The 21495-nt window shown below is 48.0% G+C and overlaps 1 protein-coding gene across 3 annotated transcripts in view; it reads left to right on the top strand.

Moving 5' to 3' along the window:
• PAPSS2 (3'-phosphoadenosine 5'-phosphosulfate synthase 2) overlaps positions 1–21495 on the top strand; it is a 71256-nt gene that overhangs the window by 47715 nt on the left and 2046 nt on the right. For 2 of the 3 annotated variants that reach the window (XM_045439435.1, XM_045439434.1), the window contains 5 exons: positions 3895–3909; positions 8318–8523; positions 17402–17537; positions 19354–19622; positions 20949–21178. In XM_045439435.1, coding sequence (XP_045295391.1) covers positions 3895–3909; positions 8318–8523; positions 17402–17537; positions 19354–19622; positions 20949–21178 — 856 coding nt within the window. The remainder of the gene's footprint in view (positions 1–3894; positions 3910–8317; positions 8524–17401; positions 17538–19353; positions 19623–20948; positions 21179–21495) is intronic. The other variant, XM_045439436.1, reaches the window with a different exon arrangement.

Genomic DNA, 21495 nt, shown 5'->3' on the forward strand with positions numbered 1-21495 from the left:
CAGAGACCAGAACCTCCCGACTTCTGGCCCAGAGCGATTTCATACCAGGCTGTTCTCCTGGCGTCCTTTCCGATAGAAGTTAGAAGGCCAGGACGTCTGACGTTTACCTCGATGTCTTAATTGCGACACATGCCGAACACAGGCGGTGTCAAGTAAACGTCTCGGGGCCCAGCAGCCAAACGCGGACAAGAAGAGGTTGACCACAAGCACCCCGACCACAGTTGTGGCTCGGAGACTAGCAAAGCGCAGTGTAAGTGAGGGCTTAATTCCAGACACAGCGCTGTCACCTTTTGACAGGTACTTGTTCCGGAAAGAAAAATACAAGGGCAGTGGGCGCAGGTGCAGAAGTCAGCGTTGGTGGAAATTCGGGGTCCTTCACCCCGGGGTCTAGGACTTCGTCGTGGGGGGCACAGAAACCATCCTAGGATAGGCCCCAATCATTTGTGGTTTAAGGGGGGCAGAAGGGAGATTTTCCTGGGTTGAGAGTTCCTAGCTTTTGGTAGATTCTTTTTTTTTGAAAAATTTTTTTTTTCAACATTTATTCATTTTTGGAACAGAGAGAGACAGAGCATGAACGGGGGAGGGGCAGAGAGAGAGGGAGACACAGAATCGGAAACAGGCTCCAGGCTCCGAGCCATCAGCCCAGAGCCCGACGCGGGGCTCGAACCCACGGACCGCGAGATCGTGACCTGGCTGAAGTCGGACGCTTAACCGACTGCGCCACCCAGGCGCCCCGCTTTTGGTAGATTCTTAAAGGAGTCCGTGGTCCAACAAGATGAACAGCTAATGCTGTAATAATCCATCTGGAGAATTTAGGCAAATCTTGCTGCCTCCTTCACACACCATTTCAATGTCAGTTTACGGTGTTCTTCAATTGGTGAAACACCTTGACTTTCTCCTTCTTTGGTCCTCATCACCATGAGGTAGATGAAGCCCTTATCGCGGCCCTCCCTGCTCATGCCGTCACATGTCTCCCCCCAAAGCCCACCAGTGTGGAGGCATGAGTGAGGTCACTTTGCCATCGATACTGGAGTCCCACGAGCTCCCGATTCCTACCTGCTGCCACAGAAACCCCAGTTCTTCCCCCAAACCCACAAGCAAGCATCTGCGGGAGTTCTGCAGGGTGTGTTTCGTATGCTCCCGAGTCAGGCCACAGCCACGTGCATCCGTGTGGTTGTCGTACCCACAGAGGTGCGGGTCCCACCAGCTCACTCCAGCCACTAAAGCCCCTGTGCCCACAGGGCACAGACTCTCTCGAGTGGGAAGGAAAATGTTCCCTTCCTCCAGGCTGACCTCAGTCAAGGACTCTCCAGTGCACTGCTTGAGTCCCAGGGTGTTAGAGAGTTGGGTGAAACCTCTTGGGATGAGTACACATGCCTTTATGGTCCTCTGGTCGCCAGTCAGCAGGAGTCCGGGTCACATGCCATGCTGCTTCTTGACCCTTACCCCTTCCCACCTGTAGGGCCTGTTTCTGGGACTCTTTGCAAGACTCCTTCTGCCCCCCCACCCCCACCCCGTGGGGATTTCCTGCTGGCTCTACCGTCTACCCCAGAGTCAACCACAGTCCCACTGGACACGGGTCTGCAACCCCAATTGTAGTTACGATTCAAAAGTGCCCCCCACCCGAGAAGCCTCCTCGACTCCTATGTAAACTGATTAATAAAAACAGACACCAGGGAAATAGAGGCGGGACATCACAGTGGGAGGAGTGTGAGCTTTGGATCCACACTGCGTTCATAGGCTAGTGATTTGCTAGGAACCTGGGGCAAATTAGTTACCTCTTTGGCCCCAGCTCCCTCATGTGTGGATGCTAATAACCGTACCTACCACGTTGGGATGCTGAAAGTTTAAGGAACGACTGGTCCACGAGTAAATGTTCCATATATGAACAGACCCCCACTGCATACAATGAAAAGACCCTGAAATCTTGAAGAGACTCTGTGGCCATAGTTACATCAGTTTGGAAGCAGCACAGATAAGGAGTTCATCGGTTAGCCAGTAAATATTTACGGAGTGGCCTCCTGTGCCAAGTTTAGGTTTGTTCTAGCTGCTTGAGGTAGAGTGGTAGTGAAGACAGATGTGAGCTTTTGAGGACAGATATACAGCCCAGTTTCCGAACCCTAGAACAGTGGGTTCTTCCCCACCCCCCCCCCCACCCCCCACCCCATATCAGTGGTTGCCAAGCCTGTTCTTCTTTAAGCCAAATAATGTGTTAATTTCAGTGAAATCTGAGGCAGTCTATGCAACAGAATGGGTGGGCTTGGCCTCCCTCCTCGTTGGACGGCAGCCCGGAGGGGGTCGGGAGGAAACGGCTTGCAACCCTGTTCTGTGCCACATCCGTGACGGTCTCATGGGAGAGGTTGGCCTCTGACGGCTTTTGGACTGTGTAGACACAGTTAAATTCCAAACAGTGATGGATGTGTGTATCAGAAGGTCGAACACGATATCATTCATAGGGACATCGTTTTAATCAGTCCACGAAAGTCTGAGTGACCACCACTGACCATTTGAAATTTCTGTGGCCACAGACACGTAGTCTCCAACTTCGGCCATCAAACAACTGTAGATTTCTTGGTCACTTACAATCTGCAGGCAGTATTTTCTTTTTATTCGGACCATGTCTCCCAAAAGTATTTAAAAAAGTTTTTTTTAATGTTTATTTTATTTTTGAGAGAGAGACAGAGTGTGAGCAGGGGAGGGGCAGAGAGAGGGAAACACAGAATCTGAATTAGGCTCCAGGCTCTGTGCTGATAGCACAGAGCCCGACATGGGGCTTGAACTCATGAACCATGAGATTGTGACCTGAGCCGAAGTCGAATGTTCAACTGACTCAGCCATCCAGGTGCCCCTATTTTGTTCATTTTAATTTTCTCGAAGCTTCACATTTCTCCTTAAATTAAAAAGCAAAACAAAACAAACAGAAACCTCAGCCTACTCAGTCCAAAAGCAAAAAAAAAAAAAAAAAAAAAAATTTTTTTAAGTGTTTGTGATGATTGCATAACATGAGTTACTCCTTATATTACTCAAGGATCTACTTTCCTGTCCATTTTATTTATATACCACTTTATTTTTCACTAGATACAGAGTTTTGAGGTGGTTACAGATCCTCAGGGCATAAATGTCTCATCTGAATTTTTTAAAATGGCACCTCAAGCTTGTCAAGTTCTTTTGACTGGTGGCATTCGAGGAGGGTCACAACATGGCGGCCTTGTGAGTCTTGACCGTTTGATGACGTCTTGTGTAGCCCTGACTTGCCAAGACAGGGCTTGAGGGCTTTCCATATCCCACCAGCATTTATTTAGCACCTCATGTGTTCCAACCCTGGTGTTTAACACAGGATATCACATTTAATCCGGATAACACCACTGTGAAGATATTTTGCTCCTATGAGGAAATAAGTATTGGAAAGATTAAATAACTCGAAGCCCGGATTCAAATCCAAGTTATCTTGGTTCTAGGTTTTGTTCTTGTTCTACTAGGCATACTTGTGTGTACTTTAAATATTTGGGATTCCAGGACATTCTAGAACAGTTTGCTACTACGCCTACCAATACCTGGTTTGGAGCCATTTGGTAGTAGTTATACAACATCACATATTTGTAAGAGACAACTTTTTGCTGAAGTAGGAGGTGCCTCTGACATATGCTGTAATTATTTTAAAACAGATAATCATCTAAGTGGATTATGCACTGAACGACATTTCAGTACAAATTCTGCTGTCACCAGCTTTTTGCGGTCATATACTCTTTAGAGCAGAAGCAAAAGGCTCAGTACGTTTATCTGTTGTATGTGTGACGTTGTGTATTAGGAATTTGTTCTTTGACATTGTTGCTTTAAGATTATCTTGGTGGAGAGCTGAAAACATGTTTCTTAATTGTGTTTGTATTTCTCTAGGCATGGTCCTTCCTGGTATGTACTTTAACTTTCCAAGTAGTTCAATTATTATAATTAGATATTTATATTAATTATAAATGGTTAAGAACAGAATTTAAAAAAAAAAATCCAAATGAACCAGTTGGAATTGCTAACAGTTCATGATCCAGCCAGTTATAAGAGAATAATGCTGCATTCTTCTGTTGATTGGAGTCCAAATAACAGGAAATTTCTGGATCAGATGCAGCTGTTGTCTGTCGTATTTGGCTGACAAAAGTAAACTTGTTTCTAAATTATTGTTGCACATTTTGTCCCTGGGATTTAAAGAATTTATAATCCTTTCTGCTAATTACTTCTGAGTGCTGTTCCTCAGTTTTGCAAATCCAGAATGCTTTCTCTACTGCATTTGTAAAACATTTTTAATCGATGAAAGATAAATCGATTTTAGATGCAATTTAAACGGACGCACCTGGTTGGATTGTGGATAATTGTACTTCATTTGTTTGTGATGTGTGATTATGCATGAATTTAATTTCAAGCTATGATGATTGATAGTTGTAGAACCGGGAATGAGTACACAGCTTTGTTACGACTGTAAAGTTCTGCACTCTACCAGAATGAAAAGGTAAAATTCTGAAGATACCCTTTATCTTGGGCATTGTTTTCATCACCGTTGTTTTCCTCATTGTTATTTAACAAGCCCAGCTAAGCAATAAAAAGCGATTTCGTTTTTTGCGTAGAAACAGCCCTTGTTTCACGAAACGCGGGGTTCCGTGTTGGACTAGCCATGGGCTCCGAACCCAGCAGTCGTTTCCAAAGCGAGATGGATCCCCGTAAGATCAGTGCTCGCTTCGGCAGCACGCACACTAAAATCAGATCACTGTCGGATCAGTCTCGGCAGACGAGCGGCACACGATGGAAAAGGCTGACAGCCCGAGTCAAGGTGTGAAACCGTGGAGGGTGCTTCAGCACAGAGTGCCCTTGTGGGATAAGTTCCTGCGGTAGAACAGTTGGTAACGCTCGTAGAGAAAGCACAGTAAACCTGCTTCTGCTGATTGTTGCTGCAGGCGGATGAGTTTGGGCGGCCTCAATTCTCAGCAGACCTCTTTCCCTAACTCCCCGAAGATTAGCTCTCTTCTCTTGACCACCTGCCAGGAAGGGCCGTTTCCCCCGGTCAAGGCCAACGTGAACGTGGCTGAGGGACTACCTTGGGCAGGAACCCAGTGGACCGAAGGAGGTGATTGCCACAGGAAAGTGCTGGAGCCCTTGGATTTCAACCCAGAATAACTGCCCGCAGCCAGCACTGCAAGGGTGTGGTGGGCAGACCTAGGCTGTCTCGGGCTTCCCGCCCGCTTTTTGCTTTGCGTTTGGTTTTCCTTCATTTTGGTCAAGTCGCCGTAAGCAGTGTGGTCAGTAATCCACAGAACACATGCTATCTAGTTAGATCATCGACAGCCTTGAAGGGGGTTCCTGTTAGCCTCTCTCCCCTTTTCTCAGCTCGACCGAGCGGTAGGATTAATCATCTTCCATCATCACCCTCCACTGGCGAAGCGCTAGACGACAGGGCCACTCTGGGCAACCCAGTGATGTACGTAGTATTTGTTAGCCCATCTCTCAAGTGGGGAAACAGCACAGGGAAGATGAGTGGCACAGGCGGTCAGTGGGAGACGCCTGAACTTTGAAACAAAGGAGTTATTTGAACGACAAAACCCCTGACTTCCTGTGCAGGCGTCCAACTTGTGGTTTACCAGGGCTCCCAGGGCGGGTCACAGGGTTTTGAAGGTTAGGTTTAAAAGACTTCATGAATCGAGGGGGTGTTTCCTCAGGCCCATAAATAACTGCATTTGTTTCCTATGGAGTTGAATGTTTTCCTTATTCACATGCTCTTGTTGCCTTCTGAGTCTTGAACTTGGGAAGCCCTCCTAAAGCTCCCTAAAATTCTTCACTGTTGTACCCTCAATGGCGTGCCCCCATTTTCTTGCCTGTCAGTACAGCAGACGTAGTTGGTGGATGTTTGGCGTCACCATAGAAGTGGGGAGACAGCTGGTTGTTTCTTTTCTTTTTTTTTTAATGTTTATTAATTTTTGAGAGACAGAGGGAGAGAGAGACAGAGACAGAGCACAAGCGGGGTAGGGACAGAGAGAGGGGGAGACACAGAATCTAAGGCAGGTTCCAGGCTCCAAGCTGTCAGCACGGAGCCCGACGTGGGGCTCGAACCCACGAACCGTGAGATCATGACCTGAGCCGAAGTCAGATGCTTGACCGGCTGAGCCACCCAGGTTCCCCTGGGTCGTTTCTTTTATATTATCTGGCCTCATTAAGAAATGAGGTGTTTCCGGGAAGCCGGATTATAATCTTTGAAGCCCCAAACTAAAAAACGACTACATCTTTTAACCATTTTGTCTAGAAATATTTTAAAATGTACTGCTAAAAAACCCCGAATGATTTCATATTCACTTTAAAATATGTGTTAAACGCAAGGCAACTTTAAAAGTGACTTCATCGGGGGCTCCTGGGTGACTCGGTTGGTTAAGCGTCCAACTTCGGCTCAGGTCATGATCTCACGATTCGTGAGTTCAAGCCCCGCATCTGGCTCTGTGCCGACAGCTGGGAGCCTGGAGCCCGCTTCGCATTCTGTGTCTCCCTCTCTCTCTGCCCCAACCCCGCTCACACTCTGTCTCTCTGTCTCTCAAAAAATGAATAAATGTTAAAAAAAATTTTTTTAAAAATAATTAAAAAAGTGACTTCACTGCCACTATTGACCTGAGTGGTAACATAATGGTGCCCTGAGGGGTTACTGGCCCCACACAGAAGGAACCCCTGTGACTCTCCTTTTGGTTTCTTTATTAGTCAGCGTTCTCCAGAGAAACAGGAGACGGGTGGGGGGTGGGGGTCACAGAGAGAGAGAGGGAGAGATTGATTTTAAGGAACTGGCTCTCGAAGTTGCAGAGCCTGGCAAGTCCGAGATCTGCAGGGTAGACTGGCAGGCGAGAGACCCCGGGGGAGACGTAATTCAGCCCCACAGTCTGTGGGCAGAATTCCCTATTCTTCCTAGAAAGTCTGTCTGTTTCTGTTGGGTCCTTCAGGTGATTCTCTGAGGCCCACCACCTTACGGAGGGTAATCTGCTCTACCCAAAGTCCCCTGCCTTACATGTTCATCCCATCTTAAAAATACCTTCAGAGAGACATCTAGAATAATGTTCGACTGACTACCTGGGAACTGCAGTCTAGCCGAATGCACACATAGAGTTTCTACGTCAGTTTTTAAGTCGTTTTCCTGCCTCTTCCTTTGAGGCCAAGCTGTCGCGAGGCATGGTTACAGCCGAAGACGTAAATTCTCTGAACACCACCTCCCACACCTTCCGGTTTGTTGTGTTGTATACGGAGAGACCAGAATGCCAGTTGACTTAAATTCTTTGTAAAGTAGGATACTTAGCCTCAGGGGGAGAGGTGCTCGCTGTCCATGGGAAATGCATGAGTTTTAGGAAACCAGCTTTGCATGGTTTTCCCTTCTTTCTGTTTTTCGACTGGTAGTTCTCCGTAGCAGTTGGGCTAGTGAGGATGTTGGTCCTCAGGTCAATCTTTTCGATAGCATTTAAAGGTGACGCTGAGCCTGGACCATAGTAAACAGAGCAGGTGGATGGCTTGGTCCTTCCTACCCGCTAGTGTTAATGGTCTGACTCTTTTTTTTCTCTCTCTTTTCAATACAGTGTGTTGGTAGCACAATGAGAGCCTAAACAGAGAACAAGAGATTGGCCAATGTTGTTACAGGACTCATTTCCAAGAGAGACTAGAGGTTTGCGTTTGGGTTTGCTTGGCCAACCTTTATTTTGTGTAATTGGATTTCTAAAGACCTTAAAACTCTGGTATGTTGAGGTCAGCACCACACTTTCAAATTTTTTTTTTTTTTTTCAATGTTTATTCATTTTTGGGACAGAGAGAGACAGAGCATGAACGGGGGAGGGGCAGAGAGAGAGGGAGACACAGAATCGGAAACAGGCTCCAGGCTCTGAGCCATCAGCCCAGAGCCTGATGCGGGGCTCGAACTCACGGACCGCGAGATCGTGACCTGGCTGAAGTCGGACGCCTAACCGACTGCGCCACCCAGGCGCCCCAGCACCACACTTTCAAAAGGGAACTCAGAAGAGAGATGTCCCCTCCTCAGTCCCCAAATTAGGTCACTTACTGAAGCCACCTCCGTGATTTGAAACGCAGCCCACTTTTCACAGATGCGTCTGTCTCTTGCTTTGAGAAGCCTCTCAAGGACTTCTTGTCAGACCCCCTGGAGAAATTGCTGCGGCCAACACAGCCCCGGGGGATTTAGGTCTTCGTGCCCCGTGCACTCCAGGCAGTGTTTGAACCCACCTCGTGCACATTCGAATCGCCCTTCAAGGATGGTACACCTTGGATCCCGTATTCACGCGTCCTGTGGCTCTTTCTACAGACGGAGTGATCAGCATGAGCATCCCCATCGTGCTGCCTGTCTCTGCGGATGACAAGACGCGGCTGGAGGGACGCAGTGAGTTTGTCCTGACCTACGATGGACGGAGAGTGGCCATCTTACGAGACCCCGAATTCTACGAACACAGAAAGGAGGAGCGTTGTTCCCGTGTGTGGGGGACGGCGTGTGCAAAGCACCCCCACATCAAAGTAAGTTGCAAGACCATTGGAAGGGCTCTCTTGTTCTCGTTCGATTTTGGACGAAAAGCGTTCCTTTTTATTCCTTCACGAAGGACGTAGCAACCCCGGGGTAGATGGAGGAAGGCATTCCTAAGGTGGGACTTGCAGGCTTTGCCTTGGGAGCTCTTGTTAGAAAGGGGCAGAAAATGTCTTCCTGTTTGAGGGCTGCTCTGAACGATCCCCTGAATCCCCGCATGATGGTGACTCCCTCAGCTAAATGGGAAACGACTGGACCGGGTATCATTTAGCCTGGCACCTCGAATACAGGGCAAAAGTCAGAGGCGCAGCGGTGCCCCAAACTAGGGCTTGTGGCGCTCTCCATCTTGAACATTCACCGGGGAAGCGCGTTCCTTCATGCAGAATGGGTCCAAGCAAACCCTGGTAAGAGACTCCAAGTTCATGCTCTGTGGCCAGCTGAAGGGGGGTCAGTGACATCCTTTCAGTAAACAGAACTCAGCGCATATAGCGGCGGAGTTTCCAGAGGGAAATAGCGCGTTTTTGTCGGTGGCTATTTTAAGATTGAAAAATGTGGTCATCTGATTATGATCATCTTGAGTCCATCCTGCCTACAGGCAAAATAGGCTAATCTTCCTCAGATTCCTTCACAACCTCTACTTGGTGGGGGTCGGGGAGGGGCAGGAATAGAAAACACCATGGAATCACTGGGTGTGGCTCATTTCCCATAAAGACAAGTATGTGAAACTGAGTGCAAAAGCCAACCCTCACCCAAGATCAGAGCATTAGGGTTGAAATTTTAAAAAGCCTTAAACTAGTAATTCGACTTACCAGCTTCCCCAGGACGCTGGAGTAACGGACTTCCAGAAAATTCATGGGGACAGAGAGCAGTTTGAAGCCCAGGAGATGCTAAGAAGCCTTGTGATCAGACAAGGTCTGGGCCTCAGTTTCTTCATTGATAAAAGGAGGGGCCAGACTCAAAATAACTCCAGAATCTCTCTCAACCCCATGACCCTAGAAAACGGCTGTTTGAACAAACCTATCGGTACTGGTCGGGCAAATGTTTGTTTTGTTTTGTTTCCTTTAGTTGTGAAAGTTTGCAAGGTAGGAGAAGGGCTTTTTCAAGGCCCCCGTGACGTGACGGCCTCTGAACACAAGAGGTTAACGGGCAGCTTTTCATTTATTGGACACGATCCGTCCTGCAAATTAAGCGTCTTTAATTTTAACGCACATCCAGTTCAAAGTCATCTGAACAGGGTCCAAGAGGCTGGCAGACAGCCCTTGAAATGGCTGGGTGCTGACTGTGATTTCAGGAATTGTGTCCTGGGCCTTGATCATGCCTGTGATGCATTTATTTCCTGATCGTAATTGCACAGGGTTGGGATGTTATCTTCGGTCAGTGACCTAAAGGATGAATAAGAGTGACCTTTTATCCTCCTACTTCAGAAATTTCCAGATTCAGAAATCTCTGGGCCTATCATCCACATCTACATGATAAGCGCTAAAAGAAAACAAACAACCCCCCCCCCCCAAACCTAAGGAAGCCCTTAAGCAATTATTTCTTTTCATTTTGTCTCACAACATGTGTTGGCACTTGGAGTTCAGAATTTCTTTCTTTTCTTTTTTTTAAGTTTATTTATTTATTTTGAGAGAGACAGCAAGTGAGCACAGGGGAGGGGCACGGGGAGAGGGAGGGGAGAATCGATGTGCAGGGCTCCAACTCATGAACTGTGAGATTATGACCTGAGCTGAAGCCAGATGCTTCATCAACTGAGCCACCCAAGTGCCCTGGAGCTCAGAATTTCTTAGAAGCAGGCATGACCTGTGGTCTTGGTAATACAGTCGGTGGCCCTTCTGTTAGATCATCAGGGGGGACTCTGTAAACATTCCCAGTGAGCTAATGGCGAGAAATGGGCCATGGAGAACGAGACAGAGGAAGCCACTCACGGTAGATTCTACACTCGGTGTTCACCAGACACACAACACGTGGGATTTATGGGGGGAAGGGGCTCTTCTCGTTGCACCTTTGTTTTTAGCACCTCAAAATTTACAGTAAAGCTAAAAGGTGTTATTTTTCTTTTTAACCCCAAACTTGCAAAAGTCACCCCTTCCAAAAGTAGCCGTGGGCCTTGTGTTTGCACTTGGCCCTGGGAGTGATATTTGTGTGAATGGTCTGCTTCCTCAGTTCCCCACGGACACCGCCCTGACCCTCCACCCTAGTCCCCCCTCATCGAGTTGCTCACTGAACCGTGTGACACGACATCAGGTGAGGTCACGAGAGCAGGTGAAAGTTGCGAACTAAACCCCAGAGGAGCCGTGTTGCTGCCTCCCAGCCTGCTCCCAGCATGCTTCCATGCCCTGATTATTTTGCTCAGTGATTATTCTCGTGAAGCCCCAGGAATCATTAATCCCATTTACGGACGTAGAGACCAACCGCTTGGGGCGTGGCTTCCCGATGAGCCGTAGCAGTGAGAGAGGGTCTGCCTCCCGAGGTCTGCAACATACAGCATGTGGTCCTTAGGTCCACGGCATCCCCTGGGGAGCCTCACAAGCTCCCACCCTCACAGACCCTGGTGTACTTGGCCGGGTCACTTCTGGGTGCCAGGGTGAGTCTGGGAAGGTCGGGAACCATGGCATTAAGAGAATTCTTCGGAGCAGTTTCCCGCAAGCACTCGACACCCACACGCCCAATGCCTCCCCAGCCCTGCTCCCCAACGGCGGTCCACATCCTCCCCGCTTCGTTCCGCCGTCGGGTCCTGGCGATGCTCCTTCCATATATCGCTTGAACTTGCTCACTTCTCTGCTGTTCTACCGCGTGCGGGGCCGTTCACCCTGCCCTTGTCCTGCCCCACTGGCCCCACTGTTTTGCCACTTCTTAGTCTCCTGCCACCTCTTGGTCAGCCCCCAGCAGTGCCGGGGCCGGGCCGCTGGAAGGGCTGACTGCGCGGAGCCTGAGCGTAGGTCCCTCCGAAGGCAGTGCCTATGCGGGACAGCAGGTGCAGTGGCAGGAACAGCGGGTTTGGGGGGGGGTCCTGGGGGTCCTGGGTGCCCTGTCCTGCCATCTGGGAGACGGCTGTGTGCACTTGAGCTCTGCCTCTTCTCCCGTCTGCAAATGAGGCATGAAGGCCCGGTTCCCTCCATCCCCTCCGACTTTCTTGCGGCCCCAGGCCTCCCTGATGCGGACGGAAGATCACAGAAATGGATATATGCTCTCCACGTGCACCGCCTGGGTTGTCTCTGCCTCTTGACGCAGATCTCTGGACCCTGTTCTCCTCTGCATTTCTGTTGCCTGGCCCAGCTCCCCTTTCGCTACCCTGTTCGATTCCCACCGCCCCCCCCCCAACCCGTTCCTCCCTGCTCTCCGTGTGCGCAGGTCTGCAAACTCCAGCTGCGTTCCTTTGCCCGCCTTTGGCAGGAGGCTTGAAGCAGGTGGAGGCTGGGCGATTGGGCAGAGCCACTGAACCTCCCAGCCTGGTAGCGGAGTCTCAGCTCTGGGGTGCGTTGGACCATCCTGGGGAGAGAGATGCCCTTTGCGCCCTCCCCGTCTCAAAAACGCCCAAAGCGTAGTGTCAGCACTGCTTTTCAGATAGACACAGGCCTGGTTTGTGAACCAGGTTGGTTCCATGCTGCCTTCACCAGCAGAATGATATAGGGTGGACCCCTAGCGTCCAGAATGAGTTACTGCACTCCTAGGGATTTGGGGTGTTCACGTCTTTCAAAATTTTGTCTGTAGCCTGACTGGGGCAATGAAGAGAAAGTAAATCAACAGGTAAGGGTATTTGACAATATCTTACTAAGTGACTTTTCTCGGCACCGAGTTTAGAAAGGGGGCCACGGACCCAAACCCTCGAAAATCACCCTCTGTACCCAGAGTTTCTCAACGCCAGCACTGTTGACGTTGGGACTGGATAATTCCTTGCTGTGGGGACTGTCTCGTGCCGTGCTGGGTATGTAGTAGCATTTCTGGCCTCAGCGCATTAGATGCCAATAGCACACCCTTCCCTGCCCCCATCATGACAATCAAAATTGTCTTCAGATATTGTCACCATGAGGGGCGAAATCGCCCTCTTTTGAGAGCCACGGCTGTATCCCAGTTCCCCAGATGCTGAGCCCCGATGGAATGCAAATCATTATAAGCTCCAACGTCCAGCCACGACAGGGGATGTGAACCAGGGGGATGCACACCCTCGGTGCCTTGGCGTCTTCCAGCTCAGCGCTTTATCTTCCATCAGCTTTACCTCGCTACTCGTGCGCCCTCTCCTCAGCTGTCATCACAGGTGGCCATATTGTCCTTGGACAGCACGAGAGCAGTTATGGAATTTGATCAGTGGAAGGGTTATGAGATCATTAACTGATGGAGAAGTTGGACTTTCTATAACGTCCATCTCAGCAACTGAGACCCTTGCTTTAACAAGGTTGTAGGTTGTAACTGATCACATCACAGCATTATATGGGGCGTATTTAGGTTTATGACAAAACAAAGGTCGTGTTTTTCTTCTCTCCCCAGCCTTATTGAGATATAACTGACACATAGCACTGTGTGAGTCTAAGGTGCACCTTATGACCCAGCTGGATGTCACCAAGTGGGTGACATGGGTGACACCCATGTGTTCTGTCAGGCCCGAGGGTGTCTTCCCTCCCATGAGGGGAGCGCTGGCCTTTCCTCCCTCCATCCCACACTGGCTTGTTCTTCCTTTTTGTTCCTATGGCCGCTCCTCACGCCAGGCTCACCCCTAACATTTGTGGGGCCCAGGGCAAGGCCAACATACTGCATCTGAAGGTCACATATCTAACTCATGAACCGTCAGAAACAATGTGTCCCATCCTTCTTCTCTGACAGCTGTGCCTTGAGAATAACCCGGAAGGTCAGATTCCAAGGTATGCTTCTTGGTTCTGCACCAGAACATGGTGCCGTGTGAAGAGTTGACTCCTGGCCTGCAAGGAACCCTCCTTCCTCTTCTATGCTTGGCCTTGTCCCACACCATGAGGGCGCCCTGGGCTGGGTGTCCAAGCTGCACCCACACCCCTGGAAAACTCCCTTCACTTGGCCAGTCTCCAGAACCAGTGCTGCCCTGGCAGGGTCCACCCTGGAAAGACAGGCGGGGGCAGAGGGGTGAAGCGCTCTGACTCCTGGGAGCCAGCTCGAGGCTCCTTGCGCAGGGGATTCTGGAGTCCCAGGTGCACAGGTCATGACCTAGACCTTGGAGATGTAGACCAAGTGCGCCTGCCCCCCCGAGGCTTCTATGCCCTGACAGAAAGGGGCACAACCACAGAGGGGAGGAGTGGGGTCATTGATAGTGTGAGACACAGTGCACAGGGTGTTTCCTAAAGGTCTCCATTTCCTGTCCCTCACTCACCCTTTCCCATAGTCACCTTTTCAACTGAGACTTTGCCAAGTGAGGGTATTACTGGTAACTGCAGTGAAATCCTCAGTGAGTAAAAAAACAGGCCATAATCTATCCATTTATCTACGCCCAAAGCATATAACCTAACATTTACCATCTGTAGCATTTTTGAGTGTACCATTCAGGAGTGTTAAGTCTATTTGTTGTGAAAGGAAGGGCCAGAACGTTTGTTTGGCAAATCTGAAAATCTATACCCATCAAACAACGACTCCCCTCCCCCTCCCAGGTAGAAGCACTCCTATTTGCTGTTTCTATGAATTTGACTCGTTTTAGATGCCTCTCCTAGGAGGGATGATACAGTATTAATCTTTTCCGTGAGTGCTTTTATTTCATTTAGCGTAATATCTTCAGCCACGCTGTAGCCTGGGACAGGCTATTCTTCGTTTTTAAGGCTAAATAATACTGTTGTCTGTATGTGCAACAGTCACAGTTTACCCATTCATCTGTTGTTGGGTCCTTGGTCAGGTTCTACCTCTTGGCTTTTGTGAATAGTGTTTTTATGAACACGGGCATGCAAATCTCTTCAAGATCTTGCTTTCCATTCTTTTGGCTATATGCCCAGAAGTCGGATCGGTGGATCATATGGTAGTTATATGTTCTAATTTTTTGAAGAAATTCCACAGTGTTTTCTACAGCGGCTGCACCATTTTACAATCGCACCCACTGGGCACAAACATTCTGATTTCTCCACATCCTTGCCAACACTTGACATTTTCTGCTCTTGACAGTAGTCATCCTAACAGGGGTCAGGCTTGCGTTTTTCTGATGAGGAGTGATGCTGAGCGCCTTTTCCTATCCCGTTGGCCATCTGTAGATCATCTCTGGAGAAATGTCCATTCAAGTCTTTCACCCATTTAAAAAAGCAGGTTATTTAATCTTTTGTTGTTGAGTTGTAGGACTTTTTAAAAAATATTTGGAACATTAGCCCCCATTAGATGACTTGCAAATATTTTCTCCCATTCTTAGGTTGCCTTTTCACTCCGTTGACTGTGTTCTTCAAGGCACACAAGTTTTAAAGCTTCAAGTAGTCCCATGTCTATTTTTGTTTTGTTGCCTGTGCTTTTTGGTGTTCTATCCAAGAAACCATTGCCATGTCCAAGGTCATGAAGCTTCTCCGCTGTTCTCTTCTAGGAGTTTGAGAGTTTCAGATCTTACATTTAGGCCTTTAATCCATTTTGAATTAATTGTTTTTGCAGGGTATAAAATAAGGCTCTAACTCTATTCTTTTATCTGTGGATATCCAGTTTTCTCAACACCATTTGCCAGAGACTGCTCTCTTACCATCCAGTGGCCTTGGCACCCTTCTCAAAGATTATTTGAGAAAAACAAGATTTTAGCTAATTAGTCTGTGCTTAGCCTGCTGCTCTTTGGACATTGTCTTTTGTTTTCAAATTAGAGATAACTAAGAAGGATGCTCCTTTGGAGAGTTTCCTTAGAAAGTGTGCTTAGCAATGATTAATTAATTGGTAGAAAACAACTTGCCTGATTTTTTTTTTTTTTTCCAGCTTCTCTATTCTGTGTCCTTATTGAAAACAGTCTAAAGATACGTGAGGTTGTATTAGGAATGCACCGGCAGTGGTCCTCGGAGAGTGGCTCACAGAACACTGGGGTTCCCCAAGACCTTTCCCCAGAACCCCAGTCTCAAAACTGTTCATACTCCTGAGACATTATTTGCATCTTCACTGTGCTGACGTCAGCACTGAGGGTACAACAGCAGTGGCAAATAAAACCACCTGCTCCTCAGACTCGGGACAGGGACAGCCGGCCGCCCTCGGGTGGTTGTGCCCCTCACCACACACACTTGCAGGAAAGGCAGTGCCAACCTCAGTTGAGAAAGTTCTTTTATCTTTTTTTAATGTTTATTTTTGAGAGAGAGAGAGCACAAGACGGGGCAGGGCAGAGAGAGAGGAAGACAGAATCCGAAGCAGGCTCAGGCTCCGAGCTGTCAGCACAGAGCCTGATGTGGGGCTCGAACTCACCAACTGTGAGACCATGACCTGAGCCGAAGTCGACGCTTAACCGACTGAGCCACCCATGCATCCCAAGAATGTTCTTGATGAAGCTGTAAAAACAATTACTGAATCTGGACACTTGATCATCTCCTTTTAATAATCTATCACCAGGCATCCAACTTAGGCTCAGGTCATGATCTCACGGTTCATGGTTCAAGCCCCGCGTCGGGCTTTGTGCTGACAGCTCGGAGCCTGGAGCCTGCTTTGGATTCTGTGTCTCCCTCTCTCTCTCCCTCCCCTGCTTGCATTCTGTCTCTCTCAAAAATAAAAAACGTTAAAAAAAAAAAAAAGTTTGTGTCACGAGACGGGCAGTGCACACAAAAGCGCTTTTGCCACACGCACGGATACACAACGGTTGTCTCAGTCGGAGACTCAGTCGGGCACCTGAGCCATGAGCAAAACCAGCCACTTTTTCAGGAAATGCGGTTTTTGCTTAGATGACTGACAAACTATGGCTACTCAGACTTGGTTATTTGGCAGATATTTAAAAACAAAAACAAAAACAAAACAGTGAACCTGTCACTTCAAGGAAAACAATGGAGGGTGTTGGTTGCCAATGATCTCAAACTGAGCTTTCAAATGAAAAAATGCTGGAAAGCTTATATTTGCCACAGTGGGTCTGGCATCTTCCCAATACTTACAAAATTGTCTGATGATGTTAATAAATATCAAATATTGATATTAATATCAAGTATATAGACATTAATATTGATATTGATATCAAATATTAATTTTTTTACATCCTAAACTGAAATATGTCGACATTTGAGAAACTGACAAACTCAGTGAACCAAGAGTTTATTTCTTTTTTTTTAAACTTTATTTTGAGAGTGAGGGAGGGAGAGAAAGGCAGAGAGAGAGGCAGAGACAATCTCAAGCAGGCTCCACACTGTCAGCTTGGAGCTCAATGAGAGGCTTGAACTCACAACTGTTGAGATCATGAACTGAGCCAAAATCAAGACCCAGACGCTTAACTGAGCCCCTCAGGCCCCCTTCACCGCCTTCTATTAACTCAGACATTAAAGAGATTTGCAAACATGTAAAGCAATGCATTTCTCTCTCTTCTTTCTTGGAAAACATTTATTTTTAACTAAAAATAAAGTTATTTATATTACATTATATAGTTATGTATATTACATTATAAAGTTATGTATATTATACAGTAGGTTTATATTAATCTTAAGCAAATTAATAAATATTTTTGAAATTTCCCACTTTTAATTTCTAATACGGAAAATACGATAGGTAAGAGCCACAAAAACAAAAGCTCTTTGGGGGGTCCTCAATAATTCTGAAAAGCATAAAGGGGTTGAGAGAGCAAATAGTTTTGAGCAAGGCTGCGCTAGAAATGCTTAAGAACTGAAGGTGGTTCTTCAACAGGAACCCGAGATCGGTTCAGAAGGAGAAAATTTTTTTTTTTCAGGCAAAACAGAAGCTGATCTAATCTCCAACAACTTTACTAACGGTCTATTCTAGATGGTGATGGAGAGCGGGGACTGGCTGGTTGGGGGAGACCTGCAGGTGCTGGAGAGAATCAGGTGGAACGATGGGCTGGACCAGTTCCGCCTGACACCTCTGGAGCTCAAGCAGAAATGTAAAGAAATGAATGCTGGTGAGTAGGCTGGCTCGAGTGGGTGCGTCTGTCAACACTCGTCGCCACCTTCCCGTTACAGAATTAAAGATACCAGGAAGCGGCAGGTTTATAGCTAAAAAAATTTTTTTTAATGGTTTTAAGTTTATTTTGAGAGAGAGAGAGAGAGAGAGCAGGGGAGGGGCAGAGAGAGGGAGAGCGGGACAAAATCCCAAGCAGGCTCCAAGCTCGGTGCAGAGCCTGATGCAGGGCTCGAACTCACAAACTGTGAGATCAGGAGCGGAGCCAACACCAAGAGTCTGACGCTTAATTAACCGACTGAGTCACCCAGATGCCCCGGCATGTTTATAGTTTTAAAAAGCTGGAAGCCTCTATCAGCATTTGTATTGACACAGACTGGAATGAGCGTATAAGGTTGACGTGTATCCATATATTGGAATAGTTGCAGCCTGTTAACGATATGCATGGACACAGAAAAACACCCCGGCTGTATTTATTAAGCAAAACCACAAACTGCAGAATAACATGCAGAGTTCTGGAAAACAAAATAAAATAACTGTTCTTAAGTTAAATAACTGTATATAAGCCAAGGTCTGTGTAGAGTATGTGCCAAATCGCAGGTGACAGCGGCTGCTTCTTGGGGACAGGGACCAATGGGCAGGAAGATTTTCATTTTATGTATTTTGAAAAAGAGAGAGAAAAAATCATGATAGGATTTTAGGTAGTTTCTATATCCTATTTTGGGCTTTTCTGTATTTCCCAAATTTTCCATAATGGATATTTCTTTCATAACTAGAAGGAAAAATTAAGCCTCTTGGGAGTCCATTATTTTTTTTTAAGTTTCATTTATTTATTTTGAGACAAAGAGTGAGCCAGGGAGGGACAGAGAGAGAGAGAGAGAGTGAGAGAGTCCCAAGCAGGCTCCAAGCTGTCAGCACAGAGCCCTGACACCGGGCTCGAACCCACAAACCGTGAGATGGTGACCTGAGCTGAAATCAAGAATCAGATGTTCAACCAACTGAGCCACCCAGATGCCCCAGGAGCCCATTATTAAGTGGAGTAGTTTTGGAGATTTTTTTTTTTTTTTGACAGTTGAAGGTGAAATATTTTTTTACGTCTTTAGATTGTTGAAACTTTTCCCAGGCCCCAGAAGTTGCTGGTCATGGTTCTTGTGCTGGGGATGTGAGAGACAGGAGCAAAGGGTAAACTGAGGACTGACCAGCACCAGCTCTGGTCTGAGCTGTGCTTGGCTGGAAAGGCCCTGGCCACAGATGTCTTCATTTCCGAGTCAGGCTCTCCCTCTAGGGCTTCCTGCCTGTGTGTCCCTGCCCTGTGGATGCGGTCTGGCACTGTGGGCACCTTTGGAGTAAGAGTCCTGAAGCCCCAGGTGGAGTCTCTGGATGCTGTTTTTTTTTTTTTTTTTTTTTTTAATGTTGTATTTAGTTTTGAGAGAGACAGAGCATGAGTTGGGGAGGGGCAGAGAGAGAGGGAGACACAGAATCCGAAGCAGGCTCCCGGCTCTGAGCTATCAGTGCAGAGCCCGACGAGGAGCTCAGACTCATGGACTGTGAGATCACGACTTGAGCCAAAGTCGGACGCTCAACCGACTGAGCCACCCAGGCGCCCCTCCTGTTGATTTTCGAAAGCCGATGGGCATAGCAAATGCTCTGTGCCTTAGACGTAGCTGTGTTTCCTTTCTTTTAAAATCAAAGTTCTAACTGGCCTTACTAACCGATTCTTGCAAGCAGAGGGGAGCGCCCCTGCATTTCCTCTTGTTCTTGTGGACGAGCGACAGCGTGCACTTCCTTCACCTCGCCTTCCTCCTCTCCTCTCCCAGATGCGGTGTTTGCCTTCCAGCTGCGCAACCCCGTCCACAACGGCCACGCTCTGCTGATGCAGGACACCCGCCGCCGACTCCTGGAGAGGGGTTACAAGCACCCCGTGCTCCTGCTGCACCCTCTGGGTGGCTGGACCAAGGACGACGATGTGCCCTTGGACTGGCGGATGAAGCAGCATGCAGCTGTGCTCGAGGAAGGCGTCCTGGACCCCAAGTCAACCATCGTGGCCATCTTCCCATCCCCGATGTTGTATGCCGGCCCCACGGAGGTGAGCTGTCCCCAGGCTGGGCTGTGGGCCTCAGAAATGTGGGCTCAGACTTGACTTAAGAGGAGTGAATGAGTCTCTGGGATCCTTTTCCCTCATGAGCAGATTCTGGAGTCTTCTGCTGTCTTTTTTTTTTTTTTTTAATTTTTTTTAAATGTTTTATTTTTGAGAGAGAGAGAGAGAGAGAGAGAGAGAATGAGCGGGGGAGGGGCAGAGAGAGAGGGAGACAGAATCCGAAGCAGGCTCCAGGCTCTGAGCTGTCAGTACAGAGTCCCACACGGGGCCCGAACTCGCCAAACCGTGAGATCATGACCTGAGCCGAAGTTGGATGCTTAACCAACTGAGCCACTCAGGTGCCCCCTGGTCTCTTTTCTTTATCCAACTTCATTAGGTTTCCATTTCATTTCTGTAAAAATGCTAGAAACACCAAGTCGAGTCTGTTACGCACTGCCTCTGAGAACACGAAGGTTGGTGTGCAGATAAGGAGAATAATGCAGCTTAACTGGGGTGGTATTGGGCAAACTGTATTGAACCTAATATTCAATTTCCAAAGTCTAGTCACTGAGTCACCACACAGGCCCTGTGAGCTCCATTAGAAAGCCCCACTAAAAGCTCAGTGTCCCCTTTGATCATGACACAGAGAGAGCCTGTCAAACAGACTTTCTTTGTCCTCCTGGACCACCACTGTAGCGGGTTTGAACACGTTTGCAGGAAGTATGATGAACTGCGAGGGTCTCAACTGTTTGGAATGCCCCAAACTGAGTTTAGTAAATTAATTCTCTTCAACCAGATCAAAGTACCTGGTCTCTGGCTCTCTTCTCCACCCTCCATATTTCTATCTGAGCTTTAGAGAGGGCAGTTCATTTTGAAATCCCAATATTTGTGTCAAACTAGAATTGATGTCTGTGTATAAGCAGCTCATTATTGGCAATCAGATAATCAAAGATGTTGGAATTTGTAATTTCCTTTAAACTGTGATTTATTCTGAATAGGGAGGGCCTGGAAAGTAAGATTCACATGGTTCTGTAGAACAGTAAGGTTCCCATGCTCCTGGCTCACCTGCCTGTTTGGAGAGAGTGATTAGGAAATATAACCTCAGGTTCCAGGAAGCTGGGGGGTCAGGTGGGGGGGATTCGGGTCTAAAGCTCCTACCTCATGTAAACAAGCATGAAGAAGAGCTTGGGATCTTAGATACCCCACGGACTTCTGCACCTATTAGGTGATCCTGTCACTAAATTATTTTTACGGCAGAATAAAGGCATCTCTGTAAACAGGGACCCAAGAGTTGGCCAGTGGTGACCAGCATCTCCCTCCCGTGATGTCTCCTAGGTCCAGTGGCACTGTAGGTCCCGGATGATCGCAGGGGCCAACTTCTACATTGTGGGCCGGGACCCTGCCGGAATGCCTCACCCCGAGACCAAGAAAGACCTGTATGAACCCACTCATGGGGGCAAGGTCTTGAGCATGGCCCCCGGCCTGACCTCTGTGGAAATCATTCCATTCCGAGTGGCTGCCTACAACAAAGCCAAAAAAGCCATGGACTTCTACGATCCAGCAAGGTAGGTTTCCAGAGGAGGAGGCATTCACCAACATCTGCTCAACCAGAAAGAGGCGGCAAAGCTTGGGCCCCGTGCAAGCTCTCCAGTGCTTCTCCACCTTCTCCTAGCAGGAATGAGTCCCTTGAAGGCCAAGACCGGTCTTATACATTGTGCGTCCCCGTAAAGTCGTAGCATGGCTGCCTGGTATGTCAGTAGAGGGTCCGTCCATAGCTCGCTTTCAGCATGTCTCCCCTGAGCTCAGAGTTCACGGACGCAGGCGGGGCAGAAGACAGAGCAGGTACACGGGAAATGTCGAATGCATACCTGCTATCAGTCAC

Source organism: Leopardus geoffroyi, chromosome D2, assembly GCF_018350155.1.
Source record: "Leopardus geoffroyi isolate Oge1 chromosome D2, O.geoffroyi_Oge1_pat1.0, whole genome shotgun sequence".
NCBI classification, from domain to species: domain Eukaryota; kingdom Metazoa; phylum Chordata; class Mammalia; order Carnivora; family Felidae; genus Leopardus; species Leopardus geoffroyi.